Source organism: Emydura macquarii, unplaced genomic scaffold (assembly GCF_026122565.2).
Source record: "Emydura macquarii macquarii isolate MOO-44397 ecotype Brisbane River unplaced genomic scaffold, CSIRO-AGI_Emac_v2 contig_2696, whole genome shotgun sequence".
Lineage (NCBI taxonomy): Eukaryota > Metazoa > Chordata > Testudines > Chelidae > Emydura > Emydura macquarii.
The window spans coordinates 285,645-302,482 of record NW_027132833.1 but is presented as its reverse complement, the minus strand read 5'-3'; the positions used below and the strand labels follow the sequence as shown (position 1 = coordinate 302,482).

The 16,838-nt window shown below is 58.9% G+C and overlaps 2 protein-coding genes across 2 annotated transcripts; one reads left to right on the top strand and one right to left on the bottom strand.

The window, feature by feature from the left end:
* The first annotated feature begins 30 nt into the window (after positions 1-30).
* PKMYT1 (protein kinase, membrane associated tyrosine/threonine 1) lies at positions 31-6,474 on the top strand. The gene is made up of 8 exons (XM_067565707.1): positions 31-161; positions 826-1,224; positions 1,501-1,991; positions 2,177-2,283; positions 3,120-3,292; positions 3,473-3,732; positions 4,479-4,577; positions 4,939-6,474. Exons 2-8 carry the CDS (start codon positions 850-852, stop codon positions 5,180-5,182), a joined length of 1,749 nt encoding a protein of 582 aa, XP_067421808.1. The 5' UTR covers positions 31-161; positions 826-849; the 3' UTR covers positions 5,183-6,474.
* Positions 6,475-6,910: 436 nt separating this feature from the next.
* Positions 6,911-16,548, bottom strand: PAQR4 (progestin and adipoQ receptor family member 4). The gene is made up of 5 exons (XM_067565738.1): positions 16,405-16,548; positions 15,396-15,624; positions 10,936-11,154; positions 9,667-10,490; positions 6,911-7,261 (listed from the first exon to the last, which is right to left on the bottom strand). Exons 1-4 carry the CDS (start codon positions 16,546-16,548, stop codon positions 10,057-10,059), a joined length of 1,026 nt encoding a protein of 341 aa, XP_067421839.1. The 3' UTR covers positions 6,911-7,261; positions 9,667-10,056.
* Between the last annotated feature and the right edge of the window lie 290 nt (positions 16,549-16,838).

Here is a 16,838-nt window from a genome sequence, read left to right as displayed (position 1 = left end):
TGGCATCTCGCGCCGCTCTGGGGTGGGATTTTGGCGCCAGACAGAGAGAGCGGCGGTTAGGCCGGCCGGCTCCGGGGCGCGCGCGGGAAGGGGAACCCGCCACATCCGGGCACCTGGGGGGAGCGACCGGCGCCCCCCACCCCGCGGGGACCGGGGAGGAGGTGAGGCCGCCGCCCCGCCTCCAGGGGCCGCCGCTGGCCCCGCCCCTACCACGCCCCCCGCCCGCCCGGGACCCCCTCGCTGAGGCCCATGGGGAGGGCTGAGCAGGGGCGGCTCCCCCCTGCCAACGACCCCCCCCCCGCGACACCTCCCCTCCCGCCAACCTCCCCAGAACCCCTCCCCCACCTCATTACCCCTCCCCCACTCCTGCCAACGCCCTTCTCCCCCCCACTCTGACCTGCTCCTGCCAACACTCCCCCACCTGAACCCCTGCCCCCGCCCCCACCAACCTCCCCCTCCCCCTGTCAACCTCCCCCCCACCTCAGAACCCCTCCCCCCACTCCTGCCAGTGCTCCCCGAACCTCTCCCCCTGCTCCCACCAATGCCCCCCACTTCATAACTCCTCCCCCTGTTCCCAGCCACCTCCCCTGAACCCCTCTCCCCAGCTCCTGCCAACGCCACCCACTCCCATCAAGGTGCACCTACCTGCAGCTGGCTCCTACTCATGCCAAGGTGGGGGCTGTGCAGGGGTGACACCCCCCCCCACACACACACACATGCCAAGGGGCCCTGCCCTGGAAATGCCAACCCTCCCAGCCCCTGGATGCTCACCGCAGCAGTGCCTGGCCACGCTGCTGAGCAGGGGGTGTCCTTCTCTCCCTGCAGCGCCTCCCACTGGCGGAGCCGGCCATGCCTCTGCCCCTAGACTATGCGGGGGCTGAGTCCCAGCTGAGCCGCACACCCCTGCCGGTGCCCGTGCCGGCCTTCTTCCGGGAGGCTGAGCGCAGCTTCTCAGTGAAGAAGCCGGGCCGGCCGCTCAGCTACACCCTCCCGCCCCGGCCGCGCCACAAGAGCACCCTGACCGTCAGCCGGGTCTTCACTGGCCGCCAGCTGCGGCCCTGGAGCCAGCCCCGGCCGCGCAGCGTCTCGTTTCATGGACCCCAGGCCCGGGCACTAGCCCCACGCAGCCGCCTCTACAACCCCGCCTGCAGAGAGCCCTTCTTCAGCCAGTGCTTCCAGCTGCTGGGCCAGCTGGGGCGTGGCTCCTTCGGGGAGGTGTATAAGGTAAGGGGGGCCATCTGAGGGGAGGAGGATGGGGAGACACCTGGCGTGGGAGATCCTAGCTAAGGGGAGGGGTGTGGAGATTAGAGGGCTCCCAGCTGGGTGATGAGAATGGACCCTTCCAATCCCGCACTGGTGGCCGATCTGTTCCCCCTGCAGGTGTTCAGCAAGGAGGCTGAGCATGGAGCTATTCCAGGAGAATCTGTAGGGCAGAGTTGAGGGGGAAGGAGGGGATCTGGGCCCTGGCCTTGCCCACCATGGCTGATCCACCTTCCCCAGGTGCGCAGCAAGGAGGACGGGCGGCTGTACGCGGTGAAGCGCTCAGTGGTGCCGTTCCGGGGTGCCAGTGACCGGCAGCGCAAGCTGGCCGAGGTGCGGAAGCATGAGCGGGTGGGGCGCCATCCCAACTGCGTGAGCTTCGTGCGGGCCTGGGAGGAGCGGGGCCAGCTGTACATCCAGACCGAGCTGTGCCCGGCCAGCCTGCTGCAGCACTGTGAGGGGCGCGGGCCGCTGCCTGAGGGCCAGGTGCGGGCCTGCCTCTGGGACCTGCTGCAGGCTCTGCGCCACCTGCACGCCCGTGGGCTGCTGCACATGGATGTCAAGCCGGCTAACGTCTTCCTCACTGAGCGCCACGTCTGCAAACTGGGCGACTTCGGCTTGGTGCTGGAGCTGGACCGCGGAGACCTGAGCGACGCCCAGGAGGGCGACCCACGCTACATGGCTCCTGAGCTGCTGCGGGGGGAGTACAGTGAGGCGGCTGATGTCTTCAGGTGGGCCTGCTGCAGCCAGGGATGAAACCAAGGAGTCCTGGCTCCCAGCCCAACTCCTCTCCTGGCCTGCAGTCCCCACACCTCCTTCCTTGGCTGCCACCCCCTCACCCTGGCGTGTTGCAGGGAGCAGAGGATTCTGGGAGGCTGGCTCCCTGGCTGACCCAGCATGCCTGTCTCTCTTCCAGCCTTGGCATGACCATCCTGGAAATCGCCTGCAACATGGAGCTGCCCAATGGAGGGGAAGGCTGGCAGCAGCTCCGCCAGGGCTACCTGCCCCCCGAATTCACTGCCGGTAAGTGGGGGAGGAGGTCATCTCCTGGTACAGATGCTGCTGCGTCTGCTGGTGACTACCCAGTGTGCCATGGACCCAATCTGCTGGAATTGGCAGTCAGTCTTTTGGTCAGAGCTGGGGGGTGCTGGGAGCTAGGACTCCTGGGTTCCATCCCAGCCGAGTAGTGTCTGACTAGTGTGGTGATACTCCGACTGAGGCACATGAGCCTCACGTGATTCTTTAATGTGTCTCCTACGGCTCTTTGCAGCATATGACATTAAAACACCGTGTGATTTAATTATTAACCGATCAAGAGGCTTTTACTAGGTTACTAACCAATTGTCATACATAAAATAATAATAATACTTGGTCAGTCTTCTTGCTGTGAGAATAATTAATTATATGATATAAAATGATAGCCAAATTTCTCCTGTCACAGTTCTGTATATTCGTATTTAAACAATAGTAAATGAAGCAATGAATTCACATGACAGTGGCTCTTTTGGGTGGTGGTGATCTCTAATCTTGCTCCTGAACTGCTGAAAGCAGGTCTACACTAAAGCACTACAGCGGTGCTCTCCCGTTGGCATAATTACTCCACTTCCACAAGAGGCATAGCGCCGGTGTGGACAGCGCTTGGGTCATCGTAGGTTGCATCGCTCAGGAGGGGTCTCTTACACAGCCCTGAGCGATGTAAATTGGATTGACTTCAGTGGTGGTGGAAACCTGCCCTGAGTATCACTTGTCTAGTGCTTACACAAGGCAGGACTGGAAGTCAAGTGTGCTGGGGGCACTGTGCTGCAGGGAGGAGAATGGGGTTTAATAGGGGGCTCTGCTGACATCTCTCCCTGACCCAGGCCTCTCCTCGGAGCTGCGGGCCCTGCTGGCTGCCATGCTGGAGCCTGATCCCCGGCTCCGGCCCTCAGTGGAGGCGCTGCTCAACTCCAGCATCATACGCAAGACGGAGAAGTGGCGCAAGCTGACGCTGCTGGTGCAGGACGGACTCCTGAGAGCAGCCTCACTGTGCCAGGTGAGTCCTGTGGGGTCGAGGAGCACCCCTGTTAGCCCAGCCCTGGTCTGCCCCCCAACAGCTCTGCTGGTGCCCCTTATCCTGGGCTCCTTCACCCCACATCTCTGCAGATGCCCCTCACTTCTGATCTGCAGACCCCAGCTCCTTAATCCCTTTGCTTGAACTTTCTCCTCCACTCAGGTTGTTGGGGGTTTTGTGCGCTGGCTGTGGGCTGTCCTGTGCCTGCCAGCTTGCTGGTTCTCCAGCTGGCGTCATAGCGTGCCTGTCACCCCACCCTGCTCCCCGCTACTTGCCACCCTGCTGGAGAGCAGCTTCTCCAGCGACTGGGACGAGGAGGAAGAGGATGAAGACGGGAGCCTCGGGGAGGATGTGTTCGAGGTGTCGGGGGTCTGCAGACGGCACAACCGGACCTGCCCCGGGGAGCTGCTACCCCAGGACGAGTGAGTGGGGGACACGACACCCCCACCCCCACTCATGGGCTTTGTCCCTCCAGCAGGAGGCAGCACTGCTTCTCTTGCTCTCACATGCACCACCACCACCTCCCCCACCCACACACACAAACCCTGATCTCCTCCCAGCAGGGGGGCAGCGCTGCCCAAGCATGCACGCTCTCACACATGGGGCAGGAAGAGACTTCTGGGGTGCAGGGATGATTTGGGCTTGGGTGTGAATGTAGGAATATGTAGGACGCTGGGGGACTGGGAGGGTCTGAAGGTCTGAGGGTGGGAGGAACAGAATGTGAGATGTGGAGGAGTTGTGGGGATGGTATATGGGGTGGGAGATAAGTGCGGCAGGCAGGAATGCAGGAGGAGGAAACTGGGGTGGACCACTTGGAATATAAAGTAATCCAGATTGGGGGACAAGTAGACATAAGGGGATGTGTGGAGGCTGGGGTTCAGGGAAGCAGGGTTATGTGATTCTCCTTCCTTTGGGGTGTAATAAGGATGAGAAGGTGTAGGAGAGATCCCAGGTTGATCTGAGCAGGATGTACATGGAGGTTCCTCTAAGGGGTGGGGAGCTCCTGCGTGGGGTATCCAGGGTAACCCCTTGGAAGTGTGGAGGGCATGGCGGGTGGAAGATGGACCTCCAAGCTTCCTCTGATGGATATGTGGGAATGCTGTGTCCCACGGCCAGCCCCTCCTGCACCCACTGGGGCTTATGCTCATGCCTCTGCTTTCCCTGACAGGCCCCCAGGCTCCCCACCACTGAACCTGTGTCCCTCTGTGGGCAGCACGTCCACCCCACGCCACCCCTCGCCACCGGAGACTGGCAGCAGGAGGAAGAGGTGAGACGCTGGCCGGCAGGCAGGGCTGCAGCCTCTCCTGAGGGCCTGCTTCCTCACTCCCACACACTCGAGCCTAAGAGTCCTTGCTCCCAGCCCCCCCACTCTAAACCACCAGACCCCATTCCCATCCCAGAGCCAGGGAGAGAAACCAGGCATCCTGGCTCCCAGCCCGCCCTGCTCTAACCCATTAGACCCTTCTCCCCTGCCAGAGCTAAATGGGCCCTGTTGGGGCATCTCTGTCTCTGTGGGGAGACAAACTGTTGGGAACAATCCTGCCTTGAGTGGGTATGGGCTAGATGGGCCTCAATAGGGTGTCTCCATCTCCCACTGCCCTGATCACACCCCGGTTCCCCCCTCCCAGGTCCTCTGCCCTCCAGGGCAGCCCTAACCTGAGCCGCATCAGCCCGGATTCCCCCACCAGCAGCCCCGGCTCCCCCACCGCGGGCCGTCTCTGCCACACCCTGGCCTTTGAGGATGAGGACGAGGACGAGGAGGAGGAAGAGGAAAGGGAAGAGAGTGCCCCCCTGGGCCCAGGCCAGCACTGCTCCTTCGAACCCAGGAACCTCCTGAGCATGTTCGAGGATGCCACGGCTGAGCAGAAGTGACAAGGCTCCAAGGGTGCCTGCTCTCGGCTTGCCCCAGTCGGGAGGGAGGGGGGTGGTGAATGCACTCCACTGGGGTATTACCCCATATGCTCCCAGCTGAGGCTACTTGAGCCCTAGACACCCCCCTGCACCTTCTTCCTCACCCTGCTGGTGGTAGAGAGAGAGGCCCCCTTCCCTCACGCAGCTGCTGTTCCTGGGTGAAGTGAAATCAAGTGGCCAGCTGCGGGGGGAGCAGCAGTGGGCTTGGGGGGGTTGAATCTCCCATATACAATTGTTTTCTGTGTTTTGCTTTTTAAGCTTTTTAACCTCTTCGTGAAAGGGGGGCAGGTGCTCTCCTCCCCTTCCCCTGGGGGCACGGTGTCTGCCCCAGGGTGACGGCGCAGGGCTGTTCAACCCCACGCCAGCACCCAGTGTGGTTTGGATTTTTTTGGTTTTTTTTTTTGTTTTTAAGGGAAGGTGGCAGCTGGGTGAAGTGTTAATAAAATGTTTTTCAAATGCTCCCAAGGCTGAGCCACGGCTGGGAGGGGGAACAGAGACTCAGGGCTGATCCTGTCTCTGGGGTGTGGGTAGCACTGTGCCTGGCTGGAGGGAACTGGAATCCCCTGGGTGCATGGGCTTATCTGTGCCAGTCCACCCCCGTCCTGACTGCTAGCACCACTGCCTGCCTGCCTCCCTCCCCACCAGGGCTGACTAGGTGGGATCTTCCTGTCACCCTACAGACCTTGGTTGTGTAACATGGTGGGGTGCACAAGAGATTCTGGTCCAGGCAGCCAGCCACAGCAAGTGAGGTGTAGCAGTTTGGGTGTCATACCACAAAAATGGGAGAGAGTGGCACTCCCATATCCCTCTCTGCTCTTATGAGGTTTCTCTCATGGGGGGGTCTCTGTGTGCTTTGTGGAGTGACCCCCACCATACCTCCTCTACAGTAAACAGGCACAGAGCAGGGTATTAACTGTGCTCTAAGCACACAGTAAGTTTAGGACAGAACCCAGGAGTCCTGGCTCCCTTAATCTCATTCCTCTCCCTGAGTTGGGGATAGAACCCACGAGTTCTGACTTCCAGTCCTCCTCTCCCCCCTTCTAACCCACTGGATCCCATTCCTGTCCAGAGCTGGGGCTAGAACCCAAAGGGCTCAAGATGAAATTAGGGGGGCAGCGATCTGCTCTTGGTTCTGTTTGTACAGTGCCTGGTGCAATGGGACTGAGAGCCATGACTTAAGGCTCCTCGGGGCTACTGCTACACAGATTATAATAGGTCCTTCTCTGTATTCAAAGCTGACCCCATTTTAACCAGTGTGGATGCTCCAAATTCAAATTAAATTTGGGGCCAGAAATCTGCTGAAGACAAAGAGCTAGAAACTAGGCTTCAATTTGAATTAAGATGGTCTGCACTGGTGTGTCTGTCTACCTGAGCTACTTATCTGGTCCCCTTTACCCTACTAGTCGACCCCCCTCACAGTCTGTGTTTATCCTCACACAACCCTGTGAGGAGGGGAAATACTATTATCTCATTTTACAGATGGGGAAACTGAGCCACAGACTAAATCTATGAGCTCAGGCAATTCAGGGAGTTTGTGGTAGATTAGGGCCTGGGCCTAGGCCTCCCAGACCCCAGTCCTAGGGTATCAGTCTAACCCCTGGGACAGCCTCTCAATCTGCTTCCCTAACTAGAATGGCTCCAACTGCAGCCACATCAGAGGAAAGAAGGTTTTCCTTTAGAGAACTGGTGTTGAGGATGGGAGAGGTGGTGGGAAGCTGGAGGAGCATAGAACAATCCCGTTCTTAATTCTAAGTGGGTGGCAGCTATGGAGAAGGTAGGGTCGAGTGGGAGATAATTGAAGAGCCTCATCTGCCAGGGGTGGAAGAACATTGAAGATCCTTTGCTACGGGACATGGGAGATCACTGGAGAAAACTCATACCCCTGGGGCCCAGAGGAGCATTGAAGATCCACACCCAACCGTTTCCGTAGGTCCCAGGGTAGACAAGCCTGTCCGGGCTTGGTCCTCAAGAGGTCTCACTCTGCCCTACCATCGCTGTAGCCAACTCCTAGCCTTCAATGGAGCCTGGTGACTCTTCCCCCTTCATGGAAAGAGATGCTGTTGAGCCAGCTCTTGCTGGAGGACCAAGAACCACACGCACAGGAGCTCTGTCTCTTTGCTTTATTGAAGCCTAGTGTGCCATCCAACAGGACCCTCGTGGGAGGTTGTGCCTGTGAGAACCCCCATCCCCCTGCTCCCGCCCACCCTGGCACGGTGTGGATTTTAGCCTCTTGCTTTTCAGTTTTGCATTTGTAATTTTAAAAGATATGCTGCTTCAGCATGAAGCTCTGAACACTAGCTGTGTTCGTGTGCCCTGAGATAACGGAGACAAAACTGGATTTGGGATAGGAGAGAGCAGGGAGGGAGGCCAGAGAGAAATGGATCCATCCCCTCAACGTGGTCAAACAATTCACTGCCTTCAACTCACTTCCCCTTAGGGTTCCTTTGTGCCTCATTTACAGTGCAGGACAATAGGCCCAGAACCTGGACATCCTGATCCCCCAACTCCCAAATCATTAGACCCTACACCCTTCCCAGAGTGGGGACAGAACCGAGGAGTCCTGACTCTTATACCCCCCAACACTAACCAGTGGACCCTACACACCTTCCAGAACTAGGGAGAGAACCCAGGAGTCCTGACTCCAATACTCCCTGCGCTAAGCCACACCACTCTGCATGGTGGGCTACTCTTTGATGCTTGACTCTTTGTCTTGGCATAGCACAACTGTTTCACTTACCCATTTTGTCTACCTGTGGTCTACTCTACCTCTCCAACCATTTGTACTGCTTCCTTAAAGTTTTGTCTATATGGCAACTCAAAGCAAGTTTCTAATACTGAACTGGTTTCTAAACCAGTTTGGTTGTTCAGCATGAATGAGGGTGAGAGGCCTGGGCCCTGTTTACATTGAGTAACAACCCGAGAACAAGTTGGAATTTAAGAATTGCTTAGGGACATTGGCCTTCACATTAAGAACCAGTTTGGCCCCATATATACTTCCTGGCAAAACCAGATTAGAATCTGGATTAAAAATCAATTTTGCTATATTGATACATAGCCTGTAACCTGGAATCCTGATTGAGAACCAGTTTAGCTATATTCACACATACAGCCACATGACTAGAATCAGGACTGAGAATGAGGTTAGCTATGTTTACACATGACCAATTGGAATCCAGATTAAGAGCAATTTTAACTACCTGGCCTCTGGACGAATCCACACTTGAGAATTAATTCAGCTATGTATGTGGCCAACTGGAATCCAGATTGAGAACCAGTTTAGTTACATTCACGCCTTTGGCTTCTGAATCCAGATTAGTTCCATTCACACACTCAGGCTCCTGCTCAGAATCTAGATTAGCTATCTCAGGTCCAGTGAATGGGGATTGGAAAACAATGTGATCCATGGCTGCCTCTTCTAGTGGCCCTAAAGTATGTAAGGGGGAGGGAAGAGTAGGTACACCCCAATGCCAGCAGAGGGTGGAAGGGGAGCCGTGGGGCTTCAATGCCCAGGGCTTCCAGTGAGCACCATGGGGTTAGCAGCAGATGGGATGAGTTGTATAAAAACAGGCTGATGGGGGGGGACGATCCCCCGCTGGCTGTTACTGCACCAGGAACCATGGCTGCTGCCGAAAGGGGGATACCTGTTCCCCCCATCACCTCCAGCAGGGGAGAGCGTGCAGACCAGGGCTCAGTAATAGGAAACATACCCCCACTCCAGAGCAGGGAGCAGCAGGGAACTGAGGCACACATGTGGCCCAAGGGTGGTTGCAACAACTGAGGATAGAACCCAGGAGTCCTGATTCCCAGGCCTCCCCCTCTGCACGCCCCCCCCCCCTCCTTTGACCCACTAGTTCCCCTTCCCCGAGCCAGGGATGGAACCCAGGAGTCCTGCTGTAGCTCCTCCTAGATTCCACTGGCCTCCCACCTCCCCTCCCCCATTTCCACTCCACAGAGGCCAGCTCATTAGTGTTGGAGTCAGCTCAGACACCACAGATATCCCAATCTTATCCCACCCCGCCCCACACGCACAGCCCATACTCAGTGCAGTGCAGACCCTGGTATCCAGGCACCTCGTCAGCCCTTTAAAAAGTAGAAAGTATTGCATGATGTCAAAGTCTATAGGATACCTGGATAAAAGGTTTAGAGGGGTAGGGGGGCTGCTCCACCCCAAAGTGCCCCCTAGCAGCCCCCCACCCCAGCCCCTGTGGGCGAGCATTGCTGGTGATCCAGAAGGATCCAAAGGATCGCAGCCAATAGAAATCCATCCCTCGTGGTCCAGACTGACCCACAGAGACTGGGAATATGGCCAGAGCTTTGTCAATGGGAGTCTGCAGCTAGCAACCCAGAAAAAACCCTCATCAGCCAAAGAGAGTCTATCCAGGAGGCTTCAGCCAATGGAAGTGCATTGCTGGCAACACAGAGCCCTCAACCATGGAAATCCAGACCTGGTGATCTGCAACAACTCAGCCAGGGCTCTGGTGAGCCAGAAGACCCTTTAGCCAATAGGAGTTGATCCAGAAGTCCCAAAAGCCACCAGAAATCCATTGTTGGCAAGCTAGAAGACCACTTGGTCAAAAGGAGTGTAGAGGATGCCTTGGCCAATGGGAATCCATCGCTGGCCAATTGAGTGGATCAAGACGACATCTTGGTCAATGAGAATTCATCACTGGCCACCCAGAAGACCCCTCAGCGAACAGGAGTGAATCCAGATCTCAGCAAATGGGAATCCATTGTTGACCATCCTGAGGCCCCGTTGGCCAATGGGAATCTATCCTGGGGTGATCTGGGGGATGCAGCCACAAGGCCATACCACCCCCGCTGGCTGGTGGGCCCGATCAATCCTGGGGGCAGGCGTAGCTGGTGACCCACAGCAGGTCGGCCACCACCCCCCAGTGGAGGTAGAGGATGCTGACCACCACTAGCACGTGCATGATCTGGTGGCTGTTGAACCAGTAGTCGAAACGTCCCGGTTGCCAGCGCTCAGGTATGCGGGAGATGTTGATGACTCCCCCCAGCAATGCCAGGCCATCCATGATGAGGTACGAGCGCAGCGAGGAGGGATGGCCCGTGCCCAGCCCCACCCAGCGCAGGTAGAAGAAGAAGAAGCGGAAGAGGGCCTGCCAGGCGAAGGAGCGCAGTCGCCGCACATTGGAGTGGGCAGTCACAGCGCAGAAGATGGCGTAGCTGGACAGTGTGGTATAGGCCAGCAGGGCGGCGCTGCGGGGGAGCGGGGAGCAGGCAAGCGTGCAGTAGATGATGGGAAGGGCACCTGCAAGGAGGGAAGGCAAGGGGGTTAGTGGTAAGATAATTACCCCATTCCCTGCACTGCCCCGTAATGCTACTCTTCCCCTTGGATCCTCTGTCTCTTTGCCCCATCTGTCCTACCCCCAGCTCTGCCCTTGCCACCCCCCTCAGCCAGCCCCCCACATGCTGCTCACTCTACCCCCAACAGCACCCTGGCTCCAGCTCTGCCCCAACCAGTCCCCCCCAACCTGCTCGCTCTACCCCCAACAGCACCCTGGCTCCAGCTCTGCCCCAACCAGTCCCCCCCAACCCACTCACTCTACCCCCAAACAGCACCCTGGCTCCAGCTCTGCCCCTCATACCCCCCCCCCAAACAGTACCCCCCACATCCCCCTCACTCTGCCCCCAAACAGCACCAGCACTCCCACCCCCAGCTCTGCCCCCTCCACACACCCCTGCCTCCCGCTCACCCAGCGTGTTGACCATGCAGACCCCGCACATGTCGAGGGTCAGCAGGGTGTGGTAGACGGCCGGGCCACCCTCGTGGTTCATGAAGAGGTGGTAGAGCACGCTGCCGAGTTGGGGGACCACGCAGGCCAGGTAGTGCACCAGCGCCAGCCAGCCCACCGAGATCCGTGCCCACGGGATGGACAGTGGCAGCAAGAACAGGAAGCCCAACAGGGGAATGCCTGAGACCGAAACAGGGGAGGCTCAGCGGCAACGATCAGCCATGGGATGCCCCACTCCACAACCCAATCTGGACAGCTGCCCCACCACCGGCACCCAGTGCCCACACGCTGGCTCCCGCCCCCAGTCACCTCCGAACCAGCCCCCCTCTACACAGGCACCCCAGACACTGCAAACCCCACTCCCCAAGCTGTGCCTCCCCAACTGTCTTAGTGTCCCCCTAAGACCCCTTAGTGTCTTAGTCTCTCCCCAGCTCTAGGAGAGGCATGGGGTCCAGTGGGCAGATCAGGGGGCTGGGAGCCAGGACTCCTGGGTTCTGTCCCAGCTCTACAACAGGCAGAGATGGGAAGAGCTGCAGGCAGCCCCCCGCTCCCACACCCCAATTCCCAGAAGTCCTCAGGGGGGCAAGAGTGAGGAGCAGAGATGCAGTTGGCATCACTTTATCAGCTGTTTGCTCTGGGGCTGGATGGGAGGGACACCCCAAGGTCAGCAAGCTCCCCCCCAGCTCTGCCAGTGCCCCTCAATCCTAACTCACAGCCCCCCCCCCCCCAGTTTACTGAGGCTCCAGCATTAGACAGATTAGCTCTGCCTTCAGTCCAATCACTGCTCTAACTGGGGTGGCCCAGCTCAAGGAGGTGCCAAACCCCCTTGATCCCCCTGGATCCATTCCCTCTTCCTTAAGGAGCCGCAGGGCAGTCAAACTGCAGAGACAAGAAGTAATGGGAATGAAAATTCATGTCAGCAACAGAACGGAAGAGCCCTGGCTCCCAGCCATCTCCCGAGCCGGGGACAGAACCCAGGAGTCTTGGCTCCTAACTCCCCCGCCAACCATCATGTCAGGACAGTTACAATCAATAAGCCCTTTGCAGAGAACTATAGTGTATTAATACGCTCACACCCCTCTGAGATTTTCCAGCACTTCTCACCCACCTCCCTGCTTTAGGCCTCTGAAGGGACCGGAGGGATCCCAGGTCTGAGGGCCAGGGTCTCCCAGATCCAGCTGGTGAGGGCAATCCACCCCCAAGTGCCAGGCCCAGTTTCCTAGGAGTGACCCCTCCCTCCATTCACCCATAGCGCCAAGGGCACTGGCAGTCGAATCAGCAGATAAATCAGACGTTGAGCTGTTCTGCTGACATCTGAGAGCACCGAGCCCATGGCACCAGCCTGCCAGCAGCTGCAGAGGAAATATGAACCAGCAGAGATGCAGCCAGCTCTGGGGCAGGGCAAGTGGGGGACAGCCGCACATAACACCACAGGGGGATGGCTTGCCCAGTGTGGAGATGCAGCCAGCTCGGAGGCAGGGCAGCTGGGGAACCGCTGCCCAGAGGAATCCCCACTGCTCTCTCACAAGCGGCGCCACAGCTCAGGTAAGGCCAAGTGAGATGTTAAATAATCATAATTTACACTCCAAAGAGACTTCCCCATGCCAACTTCACATAGGACCCAGGAGTCCTGGCTCCCAGCCCCCTTCTGTAATCCACTAGCCCCCACTCCCCTCCCAGGGAGAGAACCCAGGAGTCCCAGGGACTGGGGAGTCTGTTGTGCTCTAGTCTCTGTGCCTAGGAGCTACACAGAGAACCAGACAACTCGTGTCAGCCATGGGTGATGCAGGAAGGGCTCAGTCCTGCCAGGGGCACCTGTAGGGCAGGAAATAGGGTCAGGCGCCCAGGTCTAAGCCACTTAGGCTAATGGGGGTAGGCAGGCATTGGCCCCTGACGTCAGGGCCCCAGGTCTAACCTGAGCCTTTAATGAGATCATCCTGAGCAGGGAGCTAAAAGCAGGCAAGGGAGGCTCTGCCAGGGGGCGCTGTGCTGGAGACAGCACACCCCGTGTCTCACGAGGCCCCATAGAACCAGCCCCTGTGCCCCACCACAGAGGAGGTCGCATCTCAGCACCAGGGAAAGGGAGGCAATTTCCCTTCATGGAAACATGCCCCGAGGGCCCCATGGGGGCTCCCAGCCCTCAAAGTCACCAGGGACGATTCAGTTCACATTACTCCCTCCCCTACATGTGCCCCCCACAATTCCTTCTGGCATTCACCTCCTCCAGGCAGGATCCCACTCCCCCCACCAACATCCCTGCTCAGCGGCCACTGCCCCCCCAAATCTCCAGCCCTTCCCCCCACAGCTCCCAATCCCCCAAATTCTCAGACCCCTCCTTACATCCCCAGCCCCTCACTTTCCTCTGGTCTCCCCACACTTCCAGCACCCCATATCCCTGTCCCCCCCATACACATCTCCAGGCCCCTGACATCTCCCCAAAATCCCCCTGGTCTCTGCCCCACACATTCCAAGCCTCTTCCCCCGATATCACTTCTCTCCCAAGACACAGCTCCTCTGACCCACCTACCCCAGCAGGGTCAATCCATCCCTGCCCCCAGCGTCGGTCAGATGGGAAATTCAGCCCCATCCCTGCTTTCCCGGTCCCCCACACGGCAGGAAGGATTGATCTTGACACTGCCAGGCGGAGAGAAATGGCAGGGGCCAGCACCAGAGAATCGGCTCCCGGCCTTGAACCGTCCACCTCCTCCACTGAAGTGCCAGGATCCCCTCCCCGACCCAGCCGTCTCTGGGGTAGAGCAGCAGGGGAACAGCCACTCAGCGATACCGCATGTGGATGGCTTGCCTGGTGCTGACATGCAGCCACCTCTGGGGTGAGGTAACTAGGAAACACCGCATGTAGCACCACAGCGTATGGGACAGGAAGTGAAGGAGAAGCCTCTTTCCAATTTCATCTGATTGAGGGACAGACAAGCTGGGGTTTGGTCTGGACACCTTCCCACTCTAATCACTAGACCTCGCTCCCCTCCCAGAACCGGGGAGCAAACCCAGGCGTCCTGATGCAACCTCTAAACCATCCGCCTGCCTCTGCCTCTTCAGGTGAATCTACCCCCTGAGCTGAGCTGAGCTGTCCTGATCCCAGCTAATCCCAGGAGATGTCTCAGGCACCAGAGAAGGGGGGGATGTGGGGACGCTGGAGGGGACAGAGGAAGGTCACAGCCCGACAGGGATTCACTGTCACACCTGCCCCAGCCAACATTTCCACCTGTTCCCCAAAGGTTCCAAGACCAAGGTCCCTCAAGGCCAGGGCTGAGCTCAACAGGGGACACTGTGCAGGGGGACCCTGCCGGGGAGAGAACCCAGGAGTCCTGGCCCTCAGCCCCTTGCTCTAACCACTCGACCCCACTCCCCTCCCAGAGGCACTGATGGAAGTCAGGCGTCCTAGGAAGCTATTAACCGCAGCTGTTCTGGGGCGCCCCAGTTATTCCTCTACTGCCCCCCCCCCATCAGGTGGAGTTATGGGGTAATAGGATGGAGCTGTCTAAGCTTGTCCCGTGGGACCAGGGATGCCCTACCCACAGCCCTATCCCACTGCCAGGGGGCTGGGAGCCAGGATGCCTGGGTTCTTTCCCCAGCTCTGGGAGGGGAGAGGAGGGGGGGCTGGTGGTGGGGCAGACCGGGGGGCAGGGTAGCAGACAGGCCTCCTGGGTCCCAATGGCACCTTGAGGGTGGTTTGTGCCTAGCTCAGCAGATCGAGGGGGAACTGACGTCAGCTGGGCTCCCAGGGGAAACCTCTGCCCCAGGCAGGTGGCAGGTTCCTGCTGGACTGGGTGGGGACCCAGGAAGCAGCTGTGCCCATGGACTTGGGACTCACTTGAGGAGGCTGCAATCGAGGGCCCCACCGCATGTCAGAGAGGCCCTGCCTGCCCCCCTCCTCTCCCAGAGCTGGGGACAGAACCCAGGAGTCCTGGCTCCCAACCCCCCCCCCCCTCCTCCCGCTCTAACCACTAGCCCCCACGCCCCTCCCAGAGCTGGGGAGAGAATCCAGGAGTCCTGGCTCCCAGTGGCAGCAAAGCCAATCTCCTGGGTTCTTCTTCTGCTACTGGAGTGTGAACCCCCCCATGCTCTCCAGACCCCCGGGGGGCACTGCCCGGTGCATGGCCGTCAGGGCTCGGGCTCGGGGGGCACTGCCCCCGACCCGGGGGAGCGATTGGGGTGCACGGGGGGATCAGACCCGGGCCTGGCACTGCCGGTGTCGGGGAGGAGGGGGGACCTCGGGCGGGGGGGGGGGGGGGACCGGTGTCCGCGGGGCGGGCTCGGCCCGGTGTCGGGGCGGGGGAGAAATCGGGCCCGGGGGAGCCCGGCCCGGTGTCGGGGCGGAGGGGGCCGGGCCGGGCCGGGCGGCAGGGGGACCTCGGGCGGCGCCGGGCCCGGGGGGGGCGCGGGGCAGGGGCGGGTCTCACCGTGGGTGTAGATGTTGCCCAGCTCGTTGTGCAGGTAGAAGAGGCTCCGCAGGCAGCCCGAGCCCGAGCTCGCCGGCCGGTAGCCCGTCAGCACGAAGCGGTTGAACTGCAGGTGGGGGGGGGAGCTGGCCCAGTCCAGCAGCCGGGGCCCCCCAGGAAGGCCATGGCCTGGGGCCCCCCCCCCCGCGGTCAGCTCCGCCGCATCCCGGCCGGGGCCGCCGCTGCCTCCCTCCCCCCGCCCCCGCCCGCTGTGAGCTCACTCAGCCCCGCCCCCCGGCCTTATTAGCATGCCCGGTGCCCCGCCCCCTCGCCCGCATCAGGGATTCCCCGCCTTCCCCGGAAGCGGACGGTTCCTTTATTTACATAATAAGTATCTCATTCGCGATTTACATGAGGCATAGATATGCACCGCCCCTCATTTGCATAACACCGGCACGCCGCTCGTTAATTGGCAGAGAAGCTGGCTGCACGCGCAGGAATCCCAGCGTTTGCCAATATGCAAATACGGTATGCCCTTCCCCTCATTTGCATATATTTGCATAGACACCCTGGAACTCCGTCCAGTAGTCGTGAAACTGGCCGTGAGAGTGCCTTCATTTACATAATATATCCAATAATCTCATTTGCATAAGGTAGACACTGGCCCGCCTTCCTGAGTAGCAGGGAAGTGGCCGCCGATTTTATTTACGTAATTTATACAGGTTACGCCCACATCACCCTCCCCACAGGCAAATGAAATCCTTCCTCATTAGCATAAAGCCTGAGGCTCGCTGCCTATTGGACAACAGCGGCGTCCCTCATTTGCATGACACCACCAGCTCTCTGGTAGAGATCGAAGGAATCCCTTCATTTGCATAATATATGCTGACCGCGCCCATCAAGTCCCGCAGAGGCGCGATGAATTCCTTCTCTTAACATAATATATGACCGCCCCCTGTGCGGGAAACCCGGAGTGGGAAGGGTTAGTTGTATCACTTCCATACAGGCCCCGCCCACAGATTCACCGTACGCTTTCATTAGCATATATTAGTATTCGCCGCCTATTGGACAAGGTAGGGTGGCTGGGGATTTCGCTCTTAAACCGCTCAGCGCCTCGCTGCAAATAGGCTTGCCTAATAACCATGAAATATGCAAAGATATTTCTCATTACCATACTCCCCCCGCCCTGCTGCCCATTCCCTACAATCCGCTCACCCTGGTATTGGGTGTAATTTGCATGTCAGCAGCAGGCCACGCCCCGAATTGCCTGGTTAGCATAATAGAGACAGACAGTTGGCTCAATAGCATAATAAATGCACCCCTCAGTGGACGACCAGGTAATAAAACCAACTACCCCACCCACCTCATTAGCATAAAATATTCTTGCAAAACAGTTTATTGACCTTCTGGATCCCCCTCCCTGAACTGTGCCCCTCCCTCCAGGTGCCATAGGGTCCCAGGAGT

Excerpts from the sequence above, each read along its gene's own strand:
- PKMYT1 (XM_067565707.1), top strand. The coding sequence starts at position 850 with ATGCCTCTGCCCCTAGACTATGCGGGGGCTGAGTCCCAGCTGAGCCGC. Across the intron at positions 1,225-1,500 it reads CCTTCGGGGAGGTGTATAAG|GTGCGCAGCAAGGAGGACGG; the intron begins GTAAGGGGGGCC and ends CACCTTCCCCAG. Across the intron at positions 3,293-3,472 it reads GAGCAGCCTCACTGTGCCAG|GTTGTTGGGGGTTTTGTGCG; the intron begins GTGAGTCCTGTG and ends TCCTCCACTCAG.
- PAQR4 (XM_067565738.1), bottom strand. The coding sequence starts at position 16,548 with ATGGTAATGAGAAATATCTTTGCATATTTCATGGTTATTAGGCAAGCC. Across the intron at positions 15,625-16,404 it reads TAATATATGCTAATGAAAGC|GGAGGCAGCGGCGGCCCCGG; the intron begins GTACGGTGAATC and ends GGGCGGGGGGAG. Across the intron at positions 11,155-15,395 it reads GGGCAACATCTACACCCACG|GCATTCCCCTGTTGGGCTTC; the intron begins GTGAGACCCGCC and ends TTTCGGTCTCAG.